At 41.2% G+C, this 23,441-nt stretch overlaps 1 protein-coding gene across 3 annotated transcripts in view; it reads left to right on the top strand.

Moving 5' to 3' along the window:
* Window positions 1-22,427, top strand: part of ZNF831 (zinc finger protein 831) — a 106,021-nt gene extending 83,594 nt beyond the window's left edge. For all 3 annotated transcript variants that reach the window (XM_020905140.2, XM_070472453.1, XM_070472454.1), the window contains 2 exons: window positions 16,358-16,518; window positions 17,310-22,427. In XM_020905140.2, coding sequence (XP_020760799.2) covers window positions 16,358-16,518; window positions 17,310-18,146 — 998 coding nt within the window. In that variant the 3' untranslated portion in view covers window positions 18,147-22,427. The remainder of the gene's footprint in view (window positions 1-16,357; window positions 16,519-17,309) is intronic.
* Window positions 22,428-23,441: the final 1,014 nt, after the last annotated feature.

Genomic DNA, 23,441 nt, shown 5'->3' with positions numbered 1-23,441 from the left:
TTTCTGTCAGATCTGGATCTCCCTTCCTATAGTGCTCTTGACTCCCTTTGTGGGTGATAGAGGAGAAATCTTCAAGGAATGATGTAAACATTTCTTACATGCTTGAAAACCTTGACTTTCTCCATGGTTCTAATATGTCAATTGCTGGTCTTAAAAATCTAGAAATCAAATTTCTTAATGAATTTGGTAGCATGAACATATTTATTTCTGTGGAGGGATATTCTTTCCTTTTTATTTTCTCTTTCTCCTTCATGTTGCTTTGGGAGTCCTATCTACTTCCAACAATGCTTTCAGTTGTGTAACTGAGGTTTTACATTTCCAGGGCATTTTAACCAGACTGATTAAATGTAGAGGAAGATAAAGGCTGTGACTCCAAGACTGTGAGAGTTTCTGAAGTTAAAAAAAAAAAAAATCCTGTAATTTAAGTTTCCCATTATAAAAGGCAGAATTTCTAAAGCTGGTGGGAGGACAAAAGACTGACTTCCTAGGATTCTGAAAGAATTGGGTCCATCTCTTCCTGTTAGTACTCTTTCCCCTTTGTTACAAGCGCTTCCGAGCTCCACGTAACCTTGAGGTTGGAGACTCTTCATCACAGGGCAGAGTCAACCCTTGATATTTTATTTCCTGCTTCTGCTGAAAGAACTCATGACTGTCCCCCTTTATTTTCCTCCAGCATCCATAGAAACCACATTGAGGCTTTTGCTCAAAACACACTCCTTGAGTCTCTTTGCTATGGAATTGCAGTCACAGGAGGACTCTTTTCTTTTGAGGTGGAAATCTTGAGAAAAGTTGAAGCCAAGTTGAAAGTCTTTCTATTATGGGCAAAGTCTGCCCAGTTGAGTTTCTTTCATTATTAAGAAAACCACACTTAGGAAATCGGGTTGAAAGCATACATTCTTGAGTAAATTTTGGTCTGAAAAGTTTTCAAAAAGCCTTTTGAGGTGCTTTTATTCCTTTCTTTTTCTCCCAGTCCCCTTGCTCCTCTAAAATAGAGTTTAAGAAATGCTGTTGAATTCTGGGTACGGGATTTCACATTAGTGAAATATTTTACCCTGGCTCCTCCACTAATGTTGTTTGGAAGAAATATCTGAGTGAGAGCAAGTTTTCAGCTTTCTAAATACTTGCCTTTTCTCAAAAAAAGGTAAAGGCAGGTGTTCTGGAGAAAGATAAAAAATGCCCGAGTACCACACGCGATGTAGTATCTAAACATGTTACAAAAACAGAAAAATGTTCTCTCATTCTGTTTTCTGGTTTTCTTGTCTTATTGATTTTACTACATTTTAGGTTTGAGGGAAGACAGAGATTCTCCCTGGATATTATCTTTTCACAGAGGCTAAACTTACAATGTTTTCTTTCCTAAAGTGATTGGAAAACCAAAATGGATTGAGGCCAATGCCAATATTTTCTTTCTTGCTTTTGTTTCTAGTTGGAAATAAGTCCATTTTTTCTCCTTTATCAGGATTAATGAAGGAGAAAAGGAAAGCTCTTTCTTCTTAGCTATTATCATTGAAATGGATCAATTTCTTCTTTTTAAGAATGCAAATCTTGAGGACAAATTGAGCTTCTCAAATATCTCAATTATATTTCAAGAAATGGACTCTCTTTTGCAGGCTCATTTTATAGGCTCATAAAGAAACATTGAGAATCATAATTCAAAGAGGATATACTCTTGGTTTCAATCTGGGCATTATAGATTCCAAATAGTATTTTCAGTAATTTTATTTTTTTTTCCTCCTTCACCTCATGCCCACAGTGGCTCTCTATATTTTAGGTACATGCTTATGGTCTGGGAACAAACTTGCAACTTCAGGGTTGATTTTAAACCCAGCTTACCACTCAACATCTTTCAGGGGAAAAAAAAGTCTCTGAGAGGGAAATCTTAAATTGATTGCCTTTCATCAAAGAAGAGAAGTAAGTACCGCTAAGAGTAGTTTCTGAAGGAAAACATATGATTGCTTAGAAAATTGCATTAGGAGAGAGAAATACTCTGGCATGGAGTGGGATTTTAGTAAATGTATTTTTCTGTCCCTCTGGTGGGTCCTTCAACTATATTCTCTCTGAAGAACCCAGTTGACGTTTCATACTATTCCCTTCCAGAACAGAGGGAACCTACCTCAACAAAATAGAGGCCACACACGACAAGCCCACAGCTAATATCACACTCAATGGTGAAAAGCTTAAAGCATTTCCTCTAAGATCAGAAACGAAACAAGGATGTCCATTCTTACCACTTTCATTCAACATAGTTTTGGAAGTCCTAGCCACAGTAATCAGAGAAGGAAAAAAGGAATACAGATTGGAAAAGAAGTAAAACTGTCAATGTCTGCAGATGACTTGACACCATACATAGAAAATCCTGAGGATGCTACCAGAAAACTACTCAAGCTCATCAATGAGTTTCGTCGTTTCAAGATACAAAATTTATACATAGAAACCTGTTGCAATTCCATAAACTAAGAATGAAAGATCATAAAGAGAAATTAAGGAAACAATCCCATTTACCATCTCATCAGAAAGAATAAAACACTTAGAAATAAACCTATCAAAGGAGGCAAAAGACCTGCACTCTGAAAACTATAAGACAGTGATGAAAGAAACCGAAGCAGACACCGTGTTCTTGGATCAGAAGAATCAATATTGTTGAAATGACTATACCACCCAAGGCAATCTACAGATGCAGTGCAATCCTTGAATGGTTCTGTAAGGTGACATTTTCATGATTCCTCAGGCTGGTCATTTCCTCTCAAGCATAATTAGGTGTCCTTGTGCCATGATTCATAACCCATCTCCTTTGTGGCATTTGCCACAATACCAATCTTTATGTAATTATGTCTTAATTTTCTTCTCTTCAGCTACAGGTACACTACATCAGTGAGGCAGAATTGAGAGGCTTAAATCATTGACAATAAACCCATATTTAATTCCAGGGTGAAGGAGCCACTTCTATGCTTTCTTTCTCACTGGAATCTCTTCTTTTGAATTTTCTGTCCATACCTAAGCTTTTAAGTGACTGAAATATTTTAACTGATTTTTTTTTCATTAACATAGTTTAGGAAAAATTCCTCTGAGGCAAACATTATCAAAGCAGCTGTCTTTCATTGAAAAAAAAAAAAGAAAGGTAAAGAGAACTTCTCTGACAGGTACTTCCTGAAATAAAAGGTTTACTGAATCCTATTGAAAAGGTGGAATAGCTCAATATTATATGAGGATGGTGATGTAATTCTCTGAAATTAAGTACATTTGAATTGCTTTTATATTTTCACCCTTTCAACTTCTGTTAGTCAGGAGTGAACTGGGACTGGTGGAGCTGGGGGTGGGGGGGTTGGTTTACTTCATGTCACTTGTGACCTGCTCTCTTTGTCACAAATCACCTCCAAATGTTTCCCTGAGAGAAACAAAATGGCAGCCTGAACTCCAGGGTTCCCTCACCCACCAACTCCCTCTCCGCCTCTGACTAGAGCTAATGGCTCCGTACCATTATTTTTCCTGTCAGATTTAATGGGGAGATATTCTTTTCCTAAAGCCATTAGTTAAGTAATATTGCTTACGGAATCGCTGAAACAAGGATAACACCTCCTTCTAAGGGTGTAAATCTTAAGAAATGATGAGGCAATTGCCTAAACACATCAATTATATTCCAAAAAGCTGAACTTCTTTTTTTTCTGTTACAATTTTCATTTAGAGTTAAGAAAGTTTGAAAGTAATGATCTCTAAAGTAGGTTCTTTTGATTCGATTTTGGCACTAAATAATTCAAATAATATTAGCTGGGTTTTTTTGTTCTTCATTTCATTTTCCTTCTTCCCCACAATTTGTCCTCTCTTTATTTTAAGGCATTCTCTTTTTGTCTGAGGATGATTTAAAGTTTCAACTTACCAAAAGATTTTAAGCATACTTTTCCACTAAATATGTTTTTTTGGAGAAAATGGTAAGTGAAGTGTTCTCAAACTGATTGCTTTTCATCAGAGAAAGAGAAGAGAAATTTAGACCATAGAGAAAAGTGGTTTCTGGAAAAAAAAAGAGATTGGAAAATGATTACTTGGAAGCAGCAAAATTTCATACAAAAAAAAAAAAGTATAGAACAGAAATACTTCAGATTTGGTTAAAAGATGAAAAAATATATTTTTCTTTTCCTTTTGTGTGTCTCTCAACCTTTCCTCTGCCTGAAAAAACTGACCTATTGTCATGAGAGTATGACAGTCTCCTTTGTTCTTATAGAAATGATTTGCCCTGCACACTCTGGAGCTTTTCCTCATGACTTTCAGTCTGAGTTTTAAAGCCAATGTCATTATTGGCCTCTAATTTTTCTTCCAGACTAACAAAACCATACCATACTAGTTACAATAAAGAAAGCAACACTGACATATGCAAGGAAAATTTGACAATCCCCAGCCTCGTGGCCCCTGCAGGCTGCCAGAGTTGGGTTGATGCATCATCATGCATTTCTCTACATACATAAAAATATGGACAGACGCTTTATTTTGTTGTTTACACAAAATAAGAGACCACACCATATTCAGTCATCTACAACTCTTTTCTTTTTAATATATCTTATATGTATCTCTAGGCACATATTACAGATTGATGGATAGATCATTTTAATAATGGCACAAAAATCCCACAGTATAGCTGTACCATAATTTATTTATTTAACTCTTCCTCTATTGATGGATGTTCCTGTTGATTGCTATTGGTTTTCCTACCACAGCTATTGCTGCAGTAAATATTCTTGCTCAATTTCCCAGAGAGCAGTTGCTGGATCAAGGCACGTTTTATAATTATAAATTTCATTTTATAAGACACTACTAAATTACTTTTCAAAAACAGGATTACTCTCCCATAAATATCTTTTTGACAGTATTTTTGAAAAGAAACTTTGCTTCTGCAAAAGAGCAGAGGCTGAGTGGAGACTAAAGCCTTGCCTTCATCCTTGGTGCCCCTAAACCTCTTTCCTGACAAAGGGTCACTTGTTGGCCTCTCTTGGTGGCATTCAGGCCACAGATAGGTTGGTTAGCATGGTGATGTGGTTTAAAAATTAATTTATCAGTGTTTAAAAGGGAACCATGGAGCTCAAATTTCTGGTTTCTCATGAAAAACCAATAGCTCCAGCAAACTGGACACTTGGTCCTAGCTGGTCTCGGTGAGTGGGGTTGAGGGGCAGCCTGGCCCTTGAGGCTGGGCCAGTCCTTCCTCTTCATCCACAACCCTTGTTTCTGTTACTGATCTGGCCCTGTAGCTTTTGAGTTTATGATTTTTGGTTTCAACCAGGGTTTCCCAGTGGTGACCCTGTTGACCTTTGGGGTTGGGTCCATCCAGAATGAGATGGGGGTCTATCCTGTGTACCGCATGTTGGAGAAAGTAAGTCCCCAGACATCACCTCTTGCTGAAAACCATTGTCTTTGACCTACTAGAAGCATTTTCTTCAGTAGTTGTTGAGACAAGCTTTTCCAAGAGTGTTCCTGAGTGGCTTATTACTTGTCTTTATCCTGAAGGCATCTGTCTTGCTTCCGGAAGGAACATTGTTGAACTCTGTACACGACCAAGCTTTAATGTCATGAAAAGATTTCAAACCAACCCTGTTCGCAGAGCTGGAAGAAAATATCTGAATGGAGAATGTGATCAAAATGCTTTGCTTTCATCTCAGGAACAGAGGTGTAGACATGACCATGATTACAGGTGGTTTCTCAAGTAAAGACTCTTCCTAAAATTACACATACACAAAAGGGCCAATTTCCAAACACTGGTTGATGAGGCTTGAATACGTCCCCAGAATAAAGGGAGGCTGTGCCTTTTTCCCTGGTTTTCTGTAGCAATTTTCTTTTTGTGACTCAGGGCCTCGGGCCAGCAACCTTCTCCCCTTCTGTTCTCACAAGAGTCATCAGCATGTTCCGGAGCATCGGAAAGAATTTGGAAGGCAAAGGAGGGGTCTCTCCTGGGCTCTTCTCCCACTTTGCCTTTGCTGTCCTCCTCTGACAGGAGCTAATGACTTTCCTACATCTTTTCTCATTAGAATTAATAGAGAAGTATTCATTCTTTCCCTAAAGCTATTATTAATAGTTAAGTCACCAAGCTCTGAAATTGCTGAAACAGAGTAATTTCTCCTTCCTTCCAAGGTGTAAATCTCAAGGAAAGATGAGAAGCCATCGTGAGTGTATCAGTTAGGTCCTGGGGAAGGGACCTTCGTAGACAATTGCATTTAGCACCAGGAAACTTTTAAAATAATGCTACGGAGGGTGGATGGGCTGTGTTCAGTCTCAGCATTTAAAGTCTCAGGTGGCCATTTCTTTGATCATCTCTTTTCCTGACATGATTTCATCATTCTATTTTCACTCTCCGTTATAAAGTCACTCTCTTGTTGTCTGGACAGGATCCAACTGTTAACTTCAAGCAAGATTTTAAACAGCAATTTCCACTAAACATAGTTTAGGTAAAGAATTTCTGTGCGGGAAGATTTCTTGTCCTGATTGCCTTTCATCAGAGGAATAGAAAAGAGATGAGAGCCCCGAAGAAGTGTTTCTGAATAAAAGATTTCTTTGTGATTAGTTAGAGGCCAACTTTCCAAAGATTGCATTAGGATAGCACAAAAATGCCCAAGGCTGCTCTGGATAAATACCTTTTCCTGGTTCTCTCTCTCCAGTCCCTGTCCATCTATGGAACTAGAGTCGGGCACTACTTGCTCCCTATCGCCCACGGCCCACCCACTTCTGATCATTTTCTGATTGGAATGAACATCCCCAGCTTCTGCCTGTGAATAAAGCTTCTTCCTTCCATCATTTTCAGCTGTACTTTTTTCTTCTCTGGAGTTCCTTACAAACAGAAATTGTAATAGAATTGCAGAAACGAATGGATTTACTTGCAAAAACTTTTAGTCCAATCTGATGTGCCAGCCTGCCTTAAAAATATTGGTTCAATAACTACTTGAATGAATGATTCAGACTCGGTAGAGAGAAAACCAGCCCCAAACAGGTGGTGTGGGTTACCGGTTTTACAGCGTGCATGGTTTTACACCTGTTCATGGATACAGGTGGGGTCAGGACTCCCTTGTACCATCTTATTGCACCCTCTGCTTTTTCCTTCTAGCATTTGCTACATCTACTTGGTGTAGATTTTTATGCTTTAAAATATTTCTGTCACATTCTTTTCCACTATGGTTTGTTCCAGGACATTGGATATAGTTCTCTGTGTAGTACAGCAGGACCTTATTGTTATCCATCCTGTCTATAATAGTTTGCAGCTGCTAATCACAAACTCCCAGTCCAACCATCCTCCAAGTCCCCTCCCCCTTGGCAACCACAAGTCCGATCTCTATCTGTGACTCAGTTTCTGTTTTGTAGACAAATTCATTTGTGTCATTGTTTAGATTCTGCATATATGTGATATCATATGGTGTTTTTCTTTCTCTTTCTGACTGACTTCATTTAGTATGATAATCTCTAGGTCCATCAGTGTTGCTGCATATGACTTTATTTTGTTCTTTTTTATGGCTGAGTAGTATTCTATTGTACATATATACCACATCATCTTTATCCATTCATCTTTTTATGGACATTTAGGTTTCTTCCATGTCTTAGCTATTATAAACAGCTCTGCAATGAACATTAGGGTGTATGTATCCTTTTGAACTATGGTTTTCTCTGGATATATGCCCAGGAGTGGGATGGCTGGATCATATGGTAGCTCTACTTTTAGTTTTTTAAGGCATCTCCCCAATGTTCTTCTGAGTGGCTGCACCAATTTATATTTCAACTGACAAGTGCAGGCGGGTTCCCTTTTCTCCGTATCTTTTCTAGTGTTTGTTATTTGTAGATCATTTTTTGGTGTCATGATTTGCTGGCTGAATTTCTCCTCCATTAGATTGTCATTTCCATAAAGATGTCTGCCTCGGTCACTGAATAAATTGCCTGTGTTCAGCACAGTTCCTGGCAGAGTGTTGACTGTGGTCAATAATAAATATTTAGGCACAATCATATGGACTCATAAATAGGCTCAAGAAATAGGGACTCAAGGACTTCCTGGTGGTACAGTGAATAAGAATCCGCCTGCCAATGCAGGGGACATGGGTTTGATCCCTGGTCTGGAAAGATTCCACATACCAGTCGTGCTTACAGTCGTGCTCTGAAACAAGTGAAGCCACCCCAACCAGACAAGTCACTTCAACAAAACAAAACAAAAATATGGACTAAAAAAAACAGGCTCAACTAGTATTTGGAATATGAGCAAATAACTGCCCACATAGTGACTCCATTTAGAGCTCTGCCCGGCTTTCCTGAAGTAATTGCAAATTTTATTTGCTAGCACATTGTGCATCTTTCAGTGGCAGGGATGCTTATAAACAATTTCATCTCAGATAAATTAGTAGTCTGGTGATTACTCCTGGGATCTTGTTGACACTTACAGTTTACTTAACGAGGCCCACGTGGAAGACTCCTTTTTATTCCTTCCTTATAATTCATCATCTTTGAACTCTAAATTCATGGAGGTTTGGGGTGGTTTGGGGTAACTGATGAAAAGTCATCGAATTACTTACATTTCCAGATAATGATATTTGAGTAATACGTCTATTAGCATTTTAATATGGCCTCGCTATGACATGGCTGGCAGGAGGCTTAGCATTAAGGGTGTTACCAGTTAAGCTGTAAGTTTCATGGTATCATTTCTTCAGTCCATTTTCCTTCTAATTATTTATAGTTTCCTATTGCTGTTTCACTGAGAAGGCAATGGCACCCCACTCCAGTACTCTTGCCTGGAAAGTCCCATGGACAGAGGAGCCTGGTAGGCTGCAGTCCACAGGGTTGCTAAGAGTCGGACATGACTGAGCGACTTCACTTTCACTTTTCACTTTCATGCGCCAGAGAAGGAAATGGCAACCCACTCCAGTGTTCTTGCCTGGAGAATCCCAGGGACGGGGGAGCCTGGTGGGCTGTCGTCTATGGGGTCGCACATAGTCGGACACGACTGAAGCGACTTAGCAACATTGCTGTTTCAAGATGGCACTAAGCAGTCTCTTCCTCTCTCCACATGGTCTGGCAGTTATTTCTGAGGGAAATTATTAAACATGCAGCCATTAATCAGGATGGGAGGAACAGAACGGCATGCAGAGCTGTGATGAGTTCTCTAATAATAAGATGCTGATGATTGCATGAGAGTGGTTGAATCTGCAAAGATTGCCCATAGGACATAGAAATCCACAATTTCTGAAGATGTATGAAGTGATTCATAGAGTGATGCCAGAACATAAGCAGGACCCTATTCTGTGCTTTAACATTGGACCTGAAAAGTTTTTGAAAAGGGCCATCCATCTAAAAGCAAGGGTGCTGTCCTTTCGCAAGAATCTCAATTCATTTAACACACTTTAGTGACATTATTTGGGCATTTTTCACAATGATTAAAGATAAGTCTCTTTTCTCTGTAGGCTGTAGGTCACAAGCAAATTAAATCAATGGATTTTCTCCCCTTGCTTTCTCCGGTGAGTCAGAAGTTATTGGTCAAAGGCGAACATGGCCTTTTCGTTAAGCTTAAAAACCCAAACAACCTGCTGAGAAGACGCTTGACCAATCTGATTATTTTCTCTATACTAATTGGTTTTTACTCTTCATTGAATTGAATGAATTGCCTGGTGGTTTTGTCACTGTGGGGACACGGCTTAATCCACTTAGAGTGAGGCGTGTGGGCCTGATAGATTCTGGGACTCTAGAAACATCTTTCATCATTATTGTCTTTGGGTGGTTTTTCATAGATGAGAGTGAAAATGATCTCAAATCTATGTTCTCCATTTCTCTCCCCACTGCCCTAGCCATGCCATCCCCCCAGTCCCCTAGATGACCCTGGGAACCTTGTAACTGGTTTGCCCACCTCACTGCCCTCTCCCCTAATTCAGTCTCTGTTTAGTACTGTGTGCATCTTTAGAGGATATAGGTTTCTTGATGGAAACACTGGTTTCTTCACAATGAATGTTGAATGAAATCTAACCCCTTCCCAGGGCTTCTTGTATCCTACAAGACCTGAGCCCCCTGCTCTCCACTGTGCTTCCAGCAAAGCCTCCTTCCACTAGGTCCATCCTCCGAGCTCCATCCCACTGCAGGGCCCCGGCCTCTGTTTCTCCTTTGTCTGGAATGGCCTTTGAGAGCTCGTTCTTCCTGATCCTGAAGGTCTCATTTCAGGTGTCACCTTATCAGAGATACCTTCCTCTACTAGGCAAGCCAGTTAACTGTCCCACCCCCCAGTTACTCTCTGTAATCTGCCCCTTGGATACTGTTACTCTCTATAATACTCTGTTTATTATCACTCTCAGTATCATTCTCCCTTCCTGTTTACTGCATCTCTGTCATAGCCTTCTCTGTATTGGTCCTCCTTGGAGTACCCACCCCTCATTTCTTTCCTTCTTGACCCCCATCACAACCTCAATTATCTTACATACCTGTTTCTCTTCCTTGTTGGAGCAAAGTCTCATAAGAACCAGGGCATCTTGGTCTTGTTCTCTGATTCCTTAGGGTTGAACATGGTGCCTGGTTCCTTGGAGGGGCCCAAAACATGTTTGTTGAGTGGATGAATGAAATACCAAAATCCTGGTGCTGTGTCTTTAGATGATTGTGGTATATTGTGGTACTCAAGTAAAGATTGTATTAAAGGGAAAATCACAACTTCCTTTGCCAAATCATTGCGACTTGCATAGATATTTAAGCTGATTTGCTCAAGATTAGTGCACTCAGGTCATCTAGTGACCTGTCCCAGAGGTATAAAAAGTTCAAGATGGAGGAGAGAGCATGTTCACTTTCTTCCACTTTCCTCTAAAAACCCAGAAGTTAGTGAGGAATGTGTTTGGAATGTCCAGGCCTATGGGGACTAGGTAACCAGAGAAGAAATAGTGCCATGGTTGTGGGGATTAGAATGCAGAGGATGAATGGTCATTGAATAGCAGACCCACGTGAACTTCATCCTGATTTAACAGTAGTCAAGTCCTGGGTATTAAGAAATTCATGGTGCCAGGTGGGACTGAAAACAGGAGTGTTGGTTGACTACTCCCCACCCCTCCAAAACCTCCACCCCACCACTGATTCTCAGATCCTGGTCACATCCTTCACTCTCACCCCCAAATAATGCTTGTGGCTTAGTCTCTGGAGACCCTACAAAATGCTGGGGAGCAAGGGGACTAGGTTGAAAACAGAGGGTTTAACCAAAGGTTGGCACTGGATGCTGAGCCCCTCCCTGCCCAATCCCAATTCGGCCTGCAGAATGCTGACACCTGCCTTACACTTTCCAGGCAGGACATCAGCAAACTCCTGCAGAAGTCGACTAGCCTGTGTGGAGACCCTAAGTGGGTGACTTCAGGGATTTCCACGTCAACAAGGCGACAAGATAACCCTGCAGGGAGGTCCACAAGGGACACTTTACATTTGTAGAGTTTCTAACCAGCTTTTCAGTACCTATTTCTAAAACATGGGTAGATAGATTGCTGGATATCTCAGGGAAGCCTTTAAATATTAAAGAGAGATAAAAGCAAACAGAAGCAAAGGAACCTGGAAGATAGAGAGACAGTGTAGGGACAGGCAAGTTTCAGCAATGACAACGATGGCAACATCTTGCCTGAGACAGACGAGAAGATGCTGGAGCCATGAAATAGTAACAGGATGCTATAAAGAAGGGATAATAATAATTAGTAATGATGTTAATTATTATTAATTATTGGAATAATTAATAATCTTGGAATAATTAAAAATATGATACAGACATATCAGTCCTTCCTTTAAGGAAGACTGATGCTGAAGCTGAAGCTCCAGTACTTCGGCTGCTTGATGCAAAGAACCAACTCATTGGAAAAGACTCTGATGCTGGGAAAGATTGAGGGCAAGAGGAGAAGGTGGCGACAGAGAATGAGATGGTTGGATGGTGTCACTGACTCGCTGGACATGAGTTTGAGCAAACTCTGGGAGATAGTGAAGGACAGGGAGGCCTGGCATGCTGCAGTCCGTGGGATTACAAAGAGTCAGACACGACTCAGCAGCTGAACAACAACAGACACAGACACTTCTAAGTTGGAATAGCAAGTTGAAGGAATTCCCCCAAAAGAAAAGTAAAAGAAATAGAAAATAGGAGAGAAAAGAAAAATAGAGGGTTAACTCAAGAGGTCTAATAACCTAGTAAGAGCAGTTCTAGCTAAAAAGGAAAAAACATAAGGAAAAAATATATCAAAGAAATAATATATTTTTGTAAAACATAAAGACATGGTTCAGATTGAAAGGACCCCTTTAAAGCATACAGACAATGAATGGACATAGACTCAGGACCACAGTGACACTGTCATAAAAAGGAGCTTAGCAATCTGTAGACTCAATGCAATCCCTATCAATCTATCAGGGGTATTCTTCACAGATTCTAGGACAAGTAATTTCACAATTTGTGTGGAAATACAAAAAACCTCCAATAGCCAAAGTAATCTTGAGAAAGAAGAATGGACCTGGAGGAATCAACCTGCCTGACTTCAGGCTCTACTACAAAGCCACAGTCATCAAGACAGTATGGTACTGGCACAAAGACAGACATATAGATCAATGGAACAAAATAGAAAGCCCAGAGGTAAATCCACATACCTATGGACACCTTATCTTCGACAAAGGAGGCAAGAATATACAATGGAAAAAAGACAACCTCTTTAACAAGAAGTGTTGGGAAAACTGGTCAACCACTTGTAAAAGTGAAACTAGAACACTTTCTAACACCATACACAAAAATAAACTCAAAATGGATTAAAGATCTAAACGTAAGATGAGAAACTATAAAACTCCTAGAGGAGAACATAGGCAAAACACTCTCCAGCCTAAATCACAGCAAGATCCTCTATGACCCACCTCCCAAAATATTGGAAATAAAAGCAAAAATAAACAAATGGGACCTAGTTAAACTTAAAAGCTTTTGCACAACAAAGGAAACTATAAGCAAGGTGAAAAGACAGCCTTCAGAATGGGAGAAAATAATAGCAAATGAAGAAACAAAGGATTAATCTCAAAAATATACAAGCAACTCCTGCAGCTCAATTCCAGAAAAATAAGTGACCCAATCAAAAAATGGGCCAAAGATCTAAACAGACATTTCTCCAAAGAAGACATACAGATGGCTAACAAACACATGAAAAGATGCTCAACATCACTCATTATCAGAGAAATGCAAATCAAAACCATTACACGCCAGTCAGAGTGGCTGCTATCCAGAAGCCTATAAGCAATAAATGCTGGAGAGGGTGTGGAGAAAAGGGAACTCTCTTACACTGTTGGTGGGAATGCAAAATAGTACAGCCACTATGGAGAACAGTGTGGAGATTCCTTAAAAAGCTGGAAATAGAACTGCCATATGACCCAGCAATCCCACTCCTGAGCATATACACTGAGGAAACCAGATCTGAAAGAGACACGTGCACCCCAATGTTCATTGCAGCACTGTTTGTAATAGCCAGGACATGGAAGCAACCTAGATGCCCATCAGCAGACGAATGGATAAGAAAGCTGTGGTACATATACACAATGGAATATTACTCAGCCATTAAAAAGAATTCATTTGAATCAGTTCTAATGAGATGGATAAAACTGGAGCCCATTATACAGAGTGAAGTAAGCCAGAAAGAAAAACACCAATACAGTATACTAATGCATATATATGGAATTTAGAAAGATGGGAACGATAACCCAAATACAAGACAGAAAAAGAGACACAGATGTATAGAACAGACTTTTGGACTCTATGGGAGAAGGCGAGGGTGGGATGATCTGAGAGAACAGCATTGAAACATGTATATTATCAAGGGTGAAACAGATCACCAGTCCATGTTGGATGCATGAGACAAGTGCTCAGGGCTGGTGCACTGGGATGACCCAGAGGGATGGGATGGAGAGGGAGGCAGGACGGGGGTTCAGGATGGGGAACACATGTAAATCCATGGCTGATTCATGTCAATGTATGGCAGAAACCACTACAATATTGTAAAGGAATTAGCCTCCAACTAAAAACAGAGGAAAAAAAAAAAAGAAAGTTGGGGTGTAAATGGGTCAGCAAAACCCATATATATCAACTGCATTGTGATAAATAAAACTTTCCAAAGTTAAAAAAATTAAAAAAAATAAAAAGGCGCTTAGGAGTTTCCAGAGAGAAAAACAAAATCATTTCCTCCTAAGGACTGGGAACAGTAAATCATGTTGGCTCCAGACTTCTCAACAGCTAGAGCTCTGTGGAGCCACATCTTCAGTTCTGACAGCTATACCCAGACAAGCCACAAGTTAAAGTCTAAAGAATTTTATTTCACCCTTTCTCATGAAATTGCTGGAAGTTTTGCATTAGGAAAGGATGCAAAGAGAGTAAATCCAGGAAAGAGAAGTATGTGTGTGTCTGTGTGTGTGTGTCGGGGAGGTGGGGTGTCCAGGAACCAGAGGTGAAGAAAATTGCTAGGATGGGGGTGTAGGGAGATGCATTGGCTCAGTCCCCCTTTGGGCCTAGGGAGTAGTGGTCCACTGGGTGTAGGTCAGAAAGTCCTGAGAGAGATGTTTCCAAGGCAATAAAATGAATGAATAAAATGAAATAAAAGACAATTGGGAAGGGAATGGGAGGTGGTTTTGGTAATAAATTATTACAAAAAACTAGGCAGAGGAAGAAGACAAAATAATGATTAATTCCACGAAAAACAGTGTTGGCAAGAAAGGCAATGTAATCATAATACACTACTTGACTTGGTGGTGAAAAGCATGTTCCTGAACATAGTGATGTAAACATTGCATATCCTGAACAAAATCTTGACAGCATAGTTATATAACATATAACTGAAGAGAGGAGAGAGGGGAGGGACGTGTGCCCATGGGTAGGAGTGATGAGGCTTGTGGATGAAGGTTCTGAACCCGCCTCTCTCCTCATGACATCATCAGCTGTTCTGCAAAGTGGAAAAGGGGAATCTAGAAGTAATGCTACATGCTTGTCCTTAGGGGAAAAGGAGATAAACATGAAAGGAATCCCAAGTGGGAAAAAATGAGTGGGTGGGCAAATGTGGCCGTTTTTCTTAAGTAGAAAGACAACTTTAAAAAAAAAAACCAACCCTGTGCATGTGTAATGTTAATCAAAATAAAAGTAGATTGACAAGGAGGGAGGGGTGGGGGAAGGAAGGACTGGAAGTTTGGGGTTAGCAGATGTAAACTATTATATATAGGATGGATAAACAACAAGATCCTACTGTACAGCACATGGAGCTCTACTACACTCAATAGCCTATGATAAACTATAATGGAAAAGAATATAAAAAAGAACGTCTATATATGTCTAGGGCTTCCCAGGTGGCTCAGTGGTAAAGAATCTGCCTGCCAATGCAGGAGACATAAGAGATGCAAGTTTGATCCCTGGGTCAGGAAGATCCCCTGGAGGAGGGCATGGCAACCCACTCCAGTATTCTTGCCTGGAGAATCCCATGGACAGAGGAGCCTGACCGGCTATGGGTCATAGGGTTGCAGAGAGCCGAACACGACTAAAGTGACTCAGCACGCATATGTGTATAACCGAGTCACTTTGTACAGCAGAGATTGGCACAGAATTGTAAATCAGCTGGGTTGTTGTTCAGTCACCTAGTCATATCCGACTCTTTGTGATCACATGGACCGCAGCATGTAAAGTTTTTTAAAGTTCGTAAACTGAAAAGTGGCTTGAATCCTTTTCTCTAGTGACACAGTCCTTATAGAATGCTTTTCTGCTCTGCTCTCATGATGGGATCTACATGCTCTGAAATTCCATGATCCTTCTGACCTGTATCTCAGGCCAAAATGATACAATGGAAGAGAGAGTAAGGCTCCCTTGAAAGGGAGATGATATTTGGTGGGGATTGTCAAGGCCAGCCTTTGTCACCCCTCTTCCCCCACTCATCACAAAAACCACCACAAAACAACAGCAGCACAAAAACCCATCACCCTTCTGCAGTCAGTGCTCTGATGAGATCAAGACATCCAACACAACAGGGAAATTTCCTTTCTCAATATTTCTACTCTGGCCTCAGTTGAATGACCACAGAACTCAAGCCAATCCAAAATTAATCAATATGGCAAGGAAGATGACTCTAATGAAAATTAAAAAAGATCCACGTGAAATATTTTTAAAAATATCTGTAATCAGGGCTTTTTCTGCCTTGGGAATTTGTTTTTCCATCTCTCTCTTTAGCAGAAGTGGAGACATTTTATTTGACCATGTGAACCTATTCAAGGTAAACCAAGTTGGTGGACATGCCATGTAGGATGCAGTTGATGAGCTCGGGGCTGGTGTCGAAGACACAGGTCAGCTCCTGGGAAGTGGCTGTTGGCTGACTTTATAATTTCAGGTGTGCATCTGTGTGCTCCCCTTCAGGTCTGAATCTGTCAGGGGAGCCCTCTTGTGTCACCTCAGAATCATCTGTTTGCATTGAGAACAGAGAGCAGGAGGAGGAGGAGAGCGGACACGTCTCCAGGAGTTTCTGTTCTAACACAAGCTTAGGAACCCTAGGGGACACAGACAGACCGATCGCAAAGGTGAGAACTGTGATTTCAAATTGTCTGTGCCCTTCTGTGGTCTAGATTTTTGCCTCTCTTTTTCTTGTTAGTGTACAGTGTGGCAGAACTCACTCAGGACACCTAGAGAAGTTTCCTGGCATAAAAAGCCCCTTGAGGCAAGCAGATGCCTCAAACATGGTGCTGAATGCGTGGGTGGTAAACCATTGGGATGACCTCACAGTTGATTAAAAAAAAATCCCAAGTCCCTTAATAATTCATACCTGAATAAAGATGCTTCCCAGTTGGTGGTAGTGGTAAAGAACCCACCTGCCAGTGCAGGAGATGCAGGTTTGATCCCTGGGTCGGGAAGATCCCCTGGAGGAGAAAACGGCAACCCTCTCATTTTCTTTCCTGGAGAATCCCCCAAAACAGAGGAGTCTGGTGGGCTACAGTCACGGGGTCACAAAGAGTCAGACAGGACTGAGCATACACACACATTGAGTAGCGCACATTAAGTAATGATCTAAAACTGGATGCTCAGAGCTGGTTGGATAACTGAGTGATTGAGTTTTCTTAAGTCCAGATAAAAATACATAGCAATCTCAGTAGCTTACTGTGTGTCAACAGGGAATTCTCCTGGAGTTAATGCATCTATTAATTATTAATGGAAACTGAGGAGAATATTGTATCGAGGTTCACACTCAGTAAAGAATCAGGACCTCCAGACCTTGTTCTCATTGAGCACCATATCTCTGATCACAAGTTTTTTGGTACCAATTAACCTTCCCCCCCCCCCCCCCACATTTATTTTTCTTTGCACTTTGTTGCAGGAGATTTCATCTGTTGGTGAGCATGGGGCTGGTTGTTCTCTAATCACGGAGGTGGGGTCAGGTTTATCTCTGCCATCTGACTCCCTCGGGGCTAATGACAGACTTCCAGCCTGCAGCAAAGGTCTCAACACGGGATCATTGGAGACTCACCTGCTGCCCTCCCAGCAGCACATCTCAACAGACCCCACACCAGGCGTTTTCTCAGATGCTCAAGAGCCTTCTTCCTTTGTGTCCAAAGGAACCTCTCTCGGCCATGACCTTGCTACCTCTGCAGCTGCCGTCTGTCCTTCCCTGGGGGCAAGAGCAGGCCATACAACCCTGGGAATTCACAGTGTGGAACCACAAGACCACAGCCAGGGTGAAGAGGAGACTCTCACACAAAGCTCTCCAGACAAAAAAACGATAGCAGAGGGCATGTCCCCAAACCTTTTGCCAGGGAAGCCTTCATCTGGGCAGAGAATTTCAGGTTCAGTTACACCGGGGTCCACTGGAAAAATTCATCTTGAAATACCAGCTTTAGGACCAGGTTCAGCTAGTTCACACCAAGAGGAAGGGAAAAACAAGTCATGTTTTCCTTCTGGGGGGCAATGTGGGTGTTGGGAAGGGCTGGTCCCCTGCCCTCTGGTAGGACCTGACAATGGGAAATGTCAAGGAACTGGATTCATGGCTCTAAAGGATGATGCCGTCCCTTCTAAGCCAGGGCTGCCCACGGAGATCCCTGCAGCCTCTTTGAAAACCCTCAGGAAGAGAAGTTTGGAAGGAATGAGAAAGCAAACTCGTGTGGAGTCCAGCGACACCAGCAGCGATGATGAAGATCGGTTAGTGATAGAAATCTGATGCTTCCAGAGAAAGATGGTGTCTGTCGTCAGAGACGGTTGATGCTTTGCAGTCAATGCCATCAAGTGGGTGGCAGAAATGAACTCTATTCATGAAGCCCCTGCAGAGAGGAAAGCCATCTGGGGGTCTTTCTAAGATCTCCCCAACCTACTCTGAAACCCAAGCTCAGCCTCATTCCTCCCCAGATGCCCTGCTCACAAGGCATCAGCAGGGCAAAGGTGGCAGTGAAATAAAGTGTAAGAAGGGTTGACCTGCACGAGGACTGTCTTGACTCCTAGCTGTGTCCTCTGCTTTGGTTCCTCACTGCCTTACCCAGGAAACTGGCATTGACCCAGAGAGCCACAACTGACTTGCTTCTGAACCAGGGTCAAGGTGACAGGTCTCCTCCATCAGTGAGCTTGGGGTTGGCTTCCAAGAGGGTAATGGTACTTGGGAAAGTTGGGGGAGCTTGCAAAGGAGCTGGGGTGTGAACTGGGCAGTGAGATACTTCTGTTCATTCTAGATTCCTCCAAAAACTGAAGTTTGGTCTCAGTAATTTGCCTCCTTAGTGGAAGTTGTAAATATACTTCAAAATGCCTATGATCTGGTGAAATACTGAGTGTCTCTCAATGTTGCACAAATGGTCAATGCTTATGTGTGATTCAATGACACAGCATGTTTAGCTTGTGTTCCTGGTGCCTTTTCTGTGGAGACCTCTGGAACCCTTGGTTTTTCCAGCTCTTGCAAAAGGAACATTGTGTTAAAAGTTGATAGAACAGTCTCTGTAATGAGTCATTTTTGAGGGGGAAAATTCACTTGTTTTCCTCCAATTCTCTCTGTCATATTGTGCTCTGAGCAATTTCAATTAGAGGGTTACATTTTAGTAATCTCTACAGCTTAAACTGATGCCTGCTCATCGTGATGGGAGCCTTTCAGATTTCTTCCAGAAGCTTCAAGGTTACAAAACTAATTGGAGTTTTGACGCTGTTTTACATCTTGGTAATTTTATTTTGGGGGCTTGGTGTTACTTTGCTGTCAAATTAAATCAGCCTCTGTATTGTGCAAGTCAGAACAGCACAGAGAAAATTCCCCAGGATTCCAAGCCCGTGCACCCCTGTGCAGAAGAAAATAGCTGATGTACGTCAGTGGTGAGCAAAGCCTCCAAGTCACCACACTCTTCTCCTCTTTAAATGGGAGAGGAGAAACTTCAGGAGATCCACACTGCTGCATTTCAATAAAATTTTATACTCGCTTTTAGTATGATTTTGTACCATTTGGAATTTATAGCCCAGCTCTTTTGGCTTCACTTTGATGTAAGGATGTTCCTACGACATAGTTCAAAGGCAACGCGAAACATCTCGCACGGTACGAAGATGCTTTAATGCGTCCTTGTCTGTGATGAAGGACGGTCAGATTTCGAGTCTTCAAGTGACGTTTCCAATTTTAGGGTTGTTTATACAGAAACTTTGTGGTAGGGTCAGCTTCCCCCAGTGACTTAGCTTATGTCTGTGGTCATTTCAGATGCGCTCCAATATAGCCTAGTGATTTCAAGTCCAGTCAAGGAAAACGTAAGAAGGAGGCTAGGTGTTTGCTTCCTGTACTTTCTAAACCAAACAAAAGTGATGTAATTATCTACCCTTTGATTTATCCTTGCCACTGTAGTGAGAGAAGATCTAGCAAAATGGTCTGAGTCCTGGAGAAAGAGGGAGAGAAGGCCTGACCTTGTCCAGAGCTGGCTAGGGAATCTTGGTGAAGACTTGGTCCCTTTCAGCACCTTTCTCTCCTTCTGGGAAGGAGAGAGTAAGACTAGATCCACTGAATGCTACTCTGGGCCCCGATTCTCATGAGTGTGGCTCGGAGGAGGGCCTCATGAGGAGTAGTCTTGCACCCAAGAAATTTGGGAGGGGGATGTGGGGAACTAAACCCAATTATTATTTTTTTTTGAAGAATGTGGACTCAGGGAAGCTTCTTCTAATTTTTTCCCCAGAGGTCCAGGTTTGGGGGGGTGCAGTCAACCCATTTCTAAATGGTGGCTTATAATGCAAAAATTAGAAGCAAAAACAGAACACTATGGTGTGGGAGGAAGCCAGCATATCTGTAGGGTAAGCTAGTTACTTTGTCTTGGGAGGCACTGGTCAGGGGGGAAAACTATGGTCTAGATCCTTCTTCCCGGGTGGTTGCTGAGTTGCTGGCTGCATCACTGTACTGAGGTCAGTACATCATAGCTCCCAACAGCACGACCTCAGGAGAATCAGGTGGGAGCTTGATCCTTCTACAACCCATCATTGCTGGCTGCCACATCCCAACCTCCATCAAACATGGCAGAATGCTGATTCCATCCCTAACTCTCTGTGCCTCTCATACAAAGATGAGCAGGTCACAAATATTCCTCTCTCTGATGGTCCTTTTAGCTAGTTGGTGGCAATGTTTACAAGTGTACTTTACTTCATATCAACATGAATTTGTGAAAAGCTGTATTTGAGTGGATTAAAAAAAAAATTTAAAAATGTAGTTTGAATGACCCTAGAGGACTTTGGCTCTTAGAAATCATCCCAAAGTAAATATTTTTTAATGAAAAATTCTTTTATAAAGCAACAGACAATCTCTGATTTTATAAGTCTTAATTTTCTCAAGTTCTTAAGGATTTTCTTAAAATGAACTGCAGCTATAGGGGTACATTTTAAGGATATTATTGGTGAACTATAACCCAGTTTGGGTTATCGAAAATAAAATTTCAGTATTATTGATTGATCATTGCTGCTACGACTGTACAAGCATGTGCCGTGGAATGGTTAAGGGAGAGCAAATTTATTTTAGGAGAGGGCAAACTGGGATCTAAAAATTGGGGATCCCCCTTCTCCCCAGTGCTGTTAATTTCACTGTAGCTTGAGGTAAGGGTCTTAACCAATGGGTGTCTCAGCTTCTCCCACAGAGGATAACTCCCAGGATGCTGTCACAGACAAAGATAAAGTGCACTTGGAATTCTTTCCTTCTCTTGGAGCAAGGTATACAAATGCCATGAACTGTGATATTCAAGACACCACCAAGGGTACCCCTCCAGCTGTACCTACACCTGGCCAGATCTCACTTGTTGACGACGCATAGAGAAAAGAGGTTTCACATTTCCCCGCTCTTGGCAAACTATACTGTTAAGTGGCTCTTAATGTCATGTGCTTTTTGATGGACAACCTGAATCTTCTTTGATATAAGGCATGATGGAGACAACTCATGCCTCCTTGTTGTAAGACTTGATAGAGACAACTCATGGTCTTTGAGATTCTGGACCAAGCTAACATACCCTCATTTCACAACCCAGGAGAACCTATGGTTCATCTTCCAAGAGGTTAAAAAAAAAAAAAAAAAAAGACAGGGGATTGGTGCTTCTGTGTTCGAATCAAAACTCTGTCAACAGCATGATGGGTAACTAAGGGCAAGTTAAACTTCCCTCTCCTAAAATCCCTCCTCTAGAGCTCAGATGGGAAGAGTGGCATTGTACAATTGCATTGTGACCACAGCTCTTGCCATGACAGATGAATGATTTCTGTCTCATGCCAAAATGTATTTCCTTGCATTTACATTCATTACTTAGAATGATCACATTATTCATTTTTTCTCCCAGCATAGGAATTTGCATTTTGCACAAAAACCTGCCTGGTGCAGCAGATTTTGTAGTTATGGAAGCTGTCATCATTATTGGAATGTACCGCTGCTCAAATCTCCAGACATAATTTAATCTGGTGAGGAAAAAATGACCTGCCCGGCTCTATGGAGGTCATATTTCTACAGCCATGGCAAACAGGGCTTATGTATTTTTTCTCACTTCAATTGTGACTCCCAGAACACTTGTGAGGGAGATTCTTTGGTGTTTGAAACACTACATTTCTCAATCTGTAAGCACAGCTTTTTGCTCTTCTTTCCCAGATACTCCTTAAACCTAGATGTCAGGACTCAAGAAATCCTGTGTGCTAGATCTGTATGTACCCTGTACAATCCTTTTCATTCATGCTTTGTATGTATGTGGGAATACACGTAATTCAATCTGAAGTATAGGACATTGAGTGTATTAGTTTACCACTGAAAGAAAAAGAGCCAGGGAAAATAATCAGCTTCTGTCACTTGGAGCCCTAGAGGATGACTCAGTATTTATATATGCAGCCAACTCTTTAGAACTTACTACACTATCCGTTGTTCAGAATCAAGAAGCTGTTGGCTTCTTGGTTGTTTGTTTAAATGTATTTCCTTCTTTATATGGTTAAATTATTTTGTTTTGATAAAAATAAAACTGAAAATGAAAATGTCTTATTTGATTTGTTAACATTTTAACTCAAACTGCTGCTGCTAAGTCGCTTCAGTCGTGTCCGACTCTGTGTGACCCCATAGACGGCAGCCCACCAGGCTCCCCCGTCCCTGGGATTCTCCAGGGACGTCCCTGGGATTCTCCAGAATCCCGTTGCCACGGGAGTGGCAACGCAAACTACCACCAAAAATATATCCTAGATAAGTTGGATGTCTGAATATTCCTGAAAAGTTGACCAGACATTTTGTCCGCCATATTGGTATCCCATTCCACTCAATGAAAGAATTGGGTAATGGCAAATTATCACATTTTCTTGTATTGTTCTCTTTCCCCATGAGTCCCTTCTGTCATTGTAGCTAGACTTTAAGGCCACATGAGGGCACTATCCACAGTCCAATAATCCCAAACTTTTCCCTGTGGAATTCATGTTACTTGGATATTTAATATTATTCATTAATTGAGAAAACATCCTTACTTCAAAAACAATGCCTCCTTATTAGTATAAATCATGTACTCTTGGCAAGAATAGTAGATTTATTTTTACATACCAACACAGTATTCTATGCCTATACCTCCTGGAGCCATTTGAAGTCAATGGAGACAAAATGCATTGGGAGAAAAAGTGCGAATGGAAACATGGGAAGAGCAGATATACTGACTGATGGATTTTCATAGCTTTTTTTTTTTTTTGCTAACTCGTCAAATGCATATAGTCATAAATTGATCTATTCTTTCCAAACTTCCATCATTTGAGAACCATCTTACTGCTTTTTGCCATATTTGTCTACATGTGGGTACATTCTTTACTTTTATTTAAATCATTTCTGTCTTAAAGAAGCTACTCTTTTTGTAAATTATAGTATCTGTGAAATCTCAGCCTTAATTTGGTAGTTGTGTGTATTTTCTGATATGAATTAAAAGTATTAAGCTTGGTCATCACATACCAGTGATGACAAATACAAATATCTTCTTTGTACTACCCAGGATAGCCCCTCCCACACACACACTCTGGGGGGAAA

This window comes from Odocoileus virginianus, chromosome 9 (genome assembly GCF_023699985.2).
Source record: "Odocoileus virginianus isolate 20LAN1187 ecotype Illinois chromosome 9, Ovbor_1.2, whole genome shotgun sequence".
NCBI classification, from domain to species: Eukaryota; Metazoa; Chordata; class Mammalia; order Artiodactyla; family Cervidae; genus Odocoileus; species Odocoileus virginianus.
Note: the sequence above shows the minus strand (reverse complement) of the source record. Positions and strands in the feature narration are given on the sequence as shown.